Genomic DNA, 7,296 nt, shown 5'->3' on the forward strand with positions numbered 1-7,296 from the left:
GAACAAACACCGTGGGATGTCAAACAACACCGTAGGATGTCGAACAACACCGTAGGATGCCAAACAACACCGTAGGATGTCGAACAACACCGTAGGATGCCAAACAACACCGTAGGATGTCAAAACAACACCGTAGGATGTCAAACAGATGTCGAACAACACCGTAGGATGTTAGAACAACACTGTAGGATGCCAAACAACACCGTAGGATGCCAAACAACACTGTATTCAAAGTGCCCACTATTATATTCTAACTATAGAATTAGAATATTCATCCTATTTCCATGATTCTAACAGTTTTGTGTTTTGATCTAAATCGCAATTGCAATATTTGGTTAAAAAAAACACGGCTGCGATTGTTTGCCCATATCGTGCTGCCCTATTGTGGCAGTGTGGAAATGATCTCAAATTGAGTGCAGGAATTGCAAGAAACGTATGAACATGCTAAAGATGGTTATTTTGTTTGAAGTTTTATTGAACAGTTTATTAAACCAATCAGAATGGAGAATTATTTCACTATTCAAATAATATCATGCTTTCTTTTCAGCTATCAGATTGCGGTTCTTAGGGTGCTATTCAGATGTGTGTTTTTGGCTAACAGCAACAGTGTTTGGGCTAGCAGTAGCCTAGGCTAACAGTAACAGTGTTTGGGCTAGCAGTAGCCTAGGCTAACAGTGTTTGGGCTAGCAGTAGCCTAGGCTAACAGCAACAGTCTTTGGGCTAACAGTAGCCTAGGCTAGCAGCAACAGTGTTTGGCTAACAGTAGCCTCGGCTAACAGCAACAGTGTTTGGCTAACAGTAGCCTAGGCTAACAGCAACAGTGTTTGGCTAACAGTAGCCTAGGCTAACAGCAACAGTGTTTGGGCTAACAGTAGCCTAGGCTAACAGCAACAGTGTTTGGGCTAGCAGTAGCCTAGGCTAACAGCAACAGTGTTTGGGCTAACAGAAGCCTAGGCTAACAGCAACAGTGTTTGGCTAACAGTAGCCTAGGCTAACAGCAGTGTTTGGCTAACAGTAGCCTCGGCTAACAGCAACAGTGTTTGGCTAACAGTAGCCTCGGCTAAAAGCAACAGTGTTTGGCTAAGAGTAGCCTCGGCTAACAGCAACAGTGTTTGGCTAACAGTAGCCTAGGCTAACAGCAGCAGTGTTTGGCTAACAGTAGCCTAGGCTAACAGCAACAGTGTTTGGCTAACAGTAGCCTCGGCTAACAGCAACAGTGTTTGGCTAACAGTAGCCTCGGCTAAAAGCAACAGTGTTTGGCTAATGTTAGAGTTGCGTAAATTCAAATCTGGTATCAGGATAAATATAACAATGAGTCACCGATTTTATACTATGTATTTTTTATTAGCTAAGTCATAAATGGCAAATGCAATTTTTGTATATACGGGCTCACTGTAATACCACGCAGGGCAGAACAGGGAACTGACAAGACGTATGTAAAACAGTATTCTTTATACTGTGATAGACAGTTCCAACCCGTCTGTTGGCCTATCACAGTAGAGACTGGGCGTGGTTTAAACTTGCTCAGCCTATTGCAGGCGTTCAGGCGGGTCCCCGCCTCTTGGCGCTTCTGTTGATAGATGTAAATGTTGCTTGAAGAACATCCAGGGTCTCATGCTCCATACCGTTATCTCGCACCTGGCTCCTGTTATCTAACAAAAGACCGCTTGTTCTCGCAACACCCTGCTCTGAATGTGCCCCCTCCCCCAACTCATTGAACAGTTCCTGTCTTCATGCTACTCTGTATTTTTCCATCATGAGAAAATCCCATGGCCCTGAAACTGTTAACAATGTTTCATGTCAGCTATGTTGCATAACACATACATACATCCACACAAGCCAACAGCAGATAATATTCAATCATATATATGGTAATGGCTATAATGTAAAATACAGGATCCAACACTAACAATAGCCTCGGCTAACAGCAACAGTGTTTGTCTAACAGTAGCCTCGGCTAACAGCAGCCTGTTTGTCTAACAGTAGCCTGTTTGTCTAACAGTAGCCTAGGCTAACAGCAGCAGTGTTTGTCTAACAGTAGCCTCGGCTAACAGTCCTCAGAGCTGTAGGCTAACATTTAAAGTGTTTGTCTAAACAGTGCCTGTCAACAGCAGCAGTGTTTGTCTAAAGTAGCCTAGGCTAACAGTCCTCAGAGCTCCCAGCCTACATTTCTGCCAACCCTAAACAATGTCTGTCAACAATGTAACATGTTCATTAAATGCCCTACCATATCTCCCAGCCCTACCATATCTCCCAGCCCTACCATATCTCCCAGCCCTACCATATCGCCCAGCCCTACCATATTGTCCAGCCCTATTCAGCTCTCTACAGTATTACAATAACCACCAATTGTTAGTGACCAAAGCTAAAGAACTGCCATCTAAATAGACGGTTTCTCTACAAATGAAATGATCAGACATACACACCTGCAGCGATGAACACCGAAGCCTTACATATCTGATTCTGTAGAGGAAATAGGAAAAGTTGGTTTCTGTCAGTCAATGGATATATTATATTATGATTAACTCTCTTACACACGCACACACACGCACACACACACACACACACACACACACACACACACACACACACACACACACACACACACACACACACACACACACACACACACACACACACACACACACACACACACACACACACACACACACACACAGACACACACACAGAGAAGTCAGATTCTGAAAGAGAACTTAGCAACGTGTGGGACTCTACACCTGTACTTTAACTACTAACTATACCAGTAACTCACCCCAGGTGTACTCCTCTAACTACACTAGTAACTCACCCCAGGTGTACTCCTCTAACTACTAACTACACTAGTAACTCACCCCAGGTGTACTCCTCTAACTACACTAGTAACTCACCCCAGGTGTACTCCTCTAACTACTAACTACACTAGTAACTCACCCCAGGTGTACTCCTCTAACTACACTAGTAACTCACCCCAGGTGTACTCCTATAACTACTAACTACACTAGTAACTCACCCCAGGTGTACTCCTCTAACTACTAACTACACTAGTAACTCACCCCAGGTGTACTCCTCTAACTACACTAGTAACTCACCCCAGGTGTACTCCTCTAACTACACTAGTAACTCACCCCAGGTGTACTCTTCTAACTACACTAGTAACTCACCCCAGGTGTACTCCTCTAACTACACTAGTAACTCACCCCAGGTGTACTCCTCTAACTACACTAGTAACTCACCCCAGGTGTAGGTCTTCAGATTCTTCAGGTGACGGACTCTGCAGGTGTACTCCTCTAACTACACTAGTAACTCACCCCAGGTGTACTCCTCTAACTACACTAGTAACTCACCCCAGGTGTAGGTCTTCAGATTCTTCAGGTGACGGACTCTGCAGGTGTACTCCTCTAACTACACTAGTAACTCACCCCAGGTGTACTCCTCTAACTACACTAGTAACTCACCCCAGATGTAGGTATTCAGATTCTTCAGGTGACGGACTCTACAGGTGTACTCCTCTCCGCTGGCTGGTGTGAATCCAACACTCTTGGTGAGGTGGAACTGCCATCCCTGTTGGAAGGCCAGGTCTGTCTGCTTGGCGTCGGGGATCTCCACGCCGTTCTTCAGGAGCTGGATGCTGATGTCAGGGGGGTGGAAGCCACTCACGTGACAGATCAGGGTGTTGTCTTTCCCATATTCCCCTGGGTTACGGCTGTACACCTTCACCATGGGGGGAGCTACAGGTGGAAGAGGGAATCTTACAGTCAGGCAGGCGCCCGCACACACATAATCTGTATCACAGAAGTTTATTATCTTATTCTCACTATAAAAAATAAAATAGTAATCTCTCTGCTCAATATACATTTGCTTAAAAAGTGTAACCCATACAAAGTACACATTTGCTGTCGATTTAAGACATAAATTAAGGAAATACATAATTGTTTTCAGGAACGTCGTTGGTGAAATCAAATTAAGATCGTACACAACACAATCCCACCAATATAGCCGAATCATAATTACAAAGTCATTCCTATACTTTACTTACATTCTCGTGCGTTTATGGTCACCAACACGACGCAGAAAGCAACTACGGAAAAAAACGTTTTCATGATTTATTTTTTTCAAAGTCTTTCCAACGCTGAAAAATATGTCAAACTGGACAAAACCAACTGTCGCAAACAAAGAAATGAAACTGAAAGTCAAATATATATTTTCCTCTGTGTAGTGAAGCCACACCCTCTTTCGATTTATGCACCAATTGAAAATCCTACTTCACAGTTGCTATGCAGTCTTCTCCTGTTGATGCTTCTCCAGGCAGCCTGATGCAGTCAGTTACAAAGTTGACGCAGTCTTCATTTTATTAGTTACAATGTTGCACATATAAAGCATTGAGATAAAAGTATGTTGAAAAGCAAGGACATGTACAGTATAGTCACTATAAAGTATGGTGAAAGGCAAGGTACAGTATAGTCACTATAAAGTATGGTGAAAGGCAAGGTACAGTATAGTCACTATAAAGTATGGTTAAAGGCTAGGTACAGTATAGTCACTATAAAGTATGGTGAAAGGCTAGGTACAGTATAGTCACTATAAAGTATGGTGAAAGGCTAGGTACAGTATAGTCACTATAAAGTATGGTTAAAGGCTAGGTACAGTATAGTCACTATAAAGTATGGTGAAAGGCTAGGTACAGTATAGTCACTATAAAGTATGGTTAAAGGCTAGGTACAGTATAGTCACTATAAAGTATGGTTAAAGGCTAGGTACAGTATAGTCACTATAAAGTATGGTTAAAGGCTAGGTACAGTATAGTCACTATAAAGTATGGTGAAAGGCTAGGTACAGTATAGTCATAGTAAAGTATATCTCAAGGCTAGGTATAGTATAGTCATAGTAAAGTATGGTTAAAGGCTAGGTACAGTATAGTTATAGTAAATTATGGTTAAAGGCTAGGTACAGTATAGTCATAGTAAAGTATGGTTAAAGGCTAGGTACAGTATAGTTATAGTAAATTATGGTTAAAGGCTAGGTACAGTATAGTCATAGTAAAGTATGGTTAAAGGCTAGGTACAGTATAGTTATAGTAAATTATGGTTAAAGGCTAGGTACAGTATAGTCATAGTAAAGTATGGTTAAAGGCTAGGTACAGTATAGTTATAGTAAATTATGGTTAAAGGCTAGGTACAGTATAGTCATAGTAAAGTATGGTTAAAGGCTAGGTACAGTATAGTTATAGTAAATTATGGTTAAAGGCTAGGTACAGTATAGTCATAGTAAAGTATGGTTAAAGGCTAGGTACAGTATAGTTATAGTAAATTATGGTTAAAGGCTAGGTACAGTATAGTCATAGTAAAGTATGGTTAAAGGCTAGGTACAGTATAGTTATAGTAAAGTATGGTTAAAGGCTAGGTACAGTATAGCTACAATAAAGTATGGTTAAAGGCTAGGTACAGTATAGCCATAGTAAAGTATGGTTAAAGGCTAGGTACAGTATAGTCATAGTAAAGTATGGTTAAAGGCTAGGTACAGTATAGTTATAGTAAATTATGGTTAAAGGCTAGGTATAGTATAGTCATAGTAAATTATGGTTAAAGGCTAGGTATAGTATAGTCATAGTAAATTATGGTTAAAGGCTAGGTACAGTATAGTCATAGTAAAGTATGGTTAAAGGCTAGGTACAGTATAGTTATAGTAAAGTATGGTTAAAGGCTAGGTACAGTATAGCTACAATAAAGTATGGTTAAAGGCTAGGTACAGTATAGCCATAGTAAAGTATGGTTAAAGGCTAGGTACAGTATAGTCATAGTAAAGTATGGTTAAGGGCTAGGTACAGTATAGTCATAGTAAAGTATGGTTAAAGGCTAGGTACAGTATAGCCATAGTAAAGTATGGTTAAAGGCTAGGTACAGTATAGCCATAGTAAAGTATGGTTAAAGGCTAGGTACAGTATAGTCATAGTAAAGTATGGTTAAAGGCTAGGTACAGTATAGTTATAGTAAAGTATGGTTAAAGGCTAGGTACAGTATAGTCATAGTAAAGTATGGTTAAAGGCTAGGTACAGTATAGCCATAGTAAAGTATGGTTAAAGGCTAGGTACAGTATAGTTATAGTAAAGTATGGTTAAAGGCTAGGTACAGTATAGTCATAGTAAAGTATGGTTAAAGGCTAGGTACAGTATAGTCATAGTAAAGTATGGTTAAAGGCTAGGTACAGTATAGTTATAGTAAAGTATGGTTAAAGGCTAGGTACAGTATAGTTATAGTAAATTATGGTTAAAGGCTAGGTACAGTATAGTTATAGTAAAGTATGGTTAAAGGCTAGGTACAGTATAGTCATAGTAAAGTATGGTTAAAGGCTAGGTACAGTATAGTCATAGTAAAGTATGGTTAAAGGCTAGGTACAGTATAGCTACAATAAAGTATGGTTAAAGGCTAGGTACAGTATAGCCATAGTAAAGTATGGTTAAAGGCTAGGTACAGTATAGCCATAGTAAAGTATGGTTAAAGGCTAGGTACAGTATAGTCATAGTAAAGTATGGTTAAAGGCTAGGTACAGTATAGTCATAGTAAAGTATGGTTAAAGGCTAGGTACAGTATAGTTATAGTAAAGTATGGTTAAAGGCTAGGTACAGTATAGCTACAATAAAGTATGGTGAAAGGCTAGGTACAGTATAGTCATAGTAAAGTATGGTTAAAGGCTAGGTACAGTATAGTCATAGTAAAGTATGGTTAAAGGCTAGGTACAGTATAGTCATAGTAAAGTATGGTGAAAGGCTAGGTACAGTATAGTCATAGTAAAGTATGGTTAAAGGCTAGGTACAGTATAGTTATAGTAAAGTATGGTTAAAGGCTAGGTACAGTATAGCCATAGTAAAGTATGGTTAAAGGCTAGGTACAGTATAGCCATAGTAAAGTATGGTGAAAGGCTAGGTACAGTATAGTCATAGTAAAGTATGGTTAAAGGCTAGGTACAGTATAGTTATAGTAAATTATGGTTAAAGGCTAGGTACAGTATAGTCATAGTAAAGTATGGTTAAAGGCTAGGTACAGTATAGCCATAGTAAAGTATGGTTAAAGGCTAGGTACAGTATAGCCATAGTAAAGTATGGTTAAAGGCTAGGTACAGTATAGCCATAGTAAAGTATGGTGAAAGGCTAGGTACAGTATAGTCATAGTAAAGTATGGTTAAAGGCTAGGTACAGTATAGTCATAGTAAATTATGGTTAAAGGCTAGGTACAGTATAGTTATAGTAAAGTATGGTTAAAGGCAAGGTACAGTATAGCCATAGTAAAGTATGGTTAAAGG

General features: G+C 39.8%; 1 protein-coding gene across 3 annotated transcripts; it reads right to left on the bottom strand.

Annotated features, from left to right (window-relative positions):
- Positions 1-1,164: 1,164 nt before the first annotated feature.
- Positions 1,165-4,195, bottom strand: LOC124020279 (beta-2-microglobulin-like). 3 transcript variants are annotated; one of them, XM_046335625.1, is made up of 4 exons: positions 4,037-4,195; positions 3,456-3,728; positions 2,427-2,463; positions 1,165-1,570 (listed from the first exon to the last, which is right to left on the bottom strand). In XM_046335625.1, exons 1-3 carry the CDS (start codon positions 4,098-4,100, stop codon positions 2,450-2,452), a joined length of 351 nt encoding a protein of 116 aa, XP_046191581.1. In that variant the 5' UTR covers positions 4,101-4,195; the 3' UTR covers positions 1,165-1,570; positions 2,427-2,449. The 3 variants fall into 3 exon arrangements, with proteins under 3 accessions (XP_046191581.1, XP_046191582.1, XP_046191580.1); XM_046335626.1 differs by lacking the exon at positions 1,165-1,570 and adding an exon at positions 1,731-1,781; XM_046335624.1 differs by lacking the exon at positions 1,165-1,570 and having other exon boundaries at positions 2,256-2,463.
- Between the last annotated feature and the right edge of the window lie 3,101 nt (positions 4,196-7,296).

This window comes from Oncorhynchus gorbuscha, unplaced genomic scaffold (assembly GCF_021184085.1).
Source record: "Oncorhynchus gorbuscha isolate QuinsamMale2020 ecotype Even-year unplaced genomic scaffold, OgorEven_v1.0 Un_scaffold_797, whole genome shotgun sequence".
Taxonomy (NCBI): Eukaryota; Metazoa; Chordata; class Actinopteri; order Salmoniformes; family Salmonidae; genus Oncorhynchus; species Oncorhynchus gorbuscha.

Excerpts from the sequence above, each read along its gene's own strand:
- LOC124020279 (XM_046335625.1), bottom strand. The coding sequence starts at position 4,100 with ATGAAAACGTTTTTTTCCGTAGTTGCTTTCTGCGTCGTGTTGGTGACC. Across the intron at positions 3,729-4,036 it reads GACCATAAACGCACGAGAAT|CTCCCCCCATGGTGAAGGTG; the intron begins GTAAGTAAAGTA and ends TTCCACCTGTAG.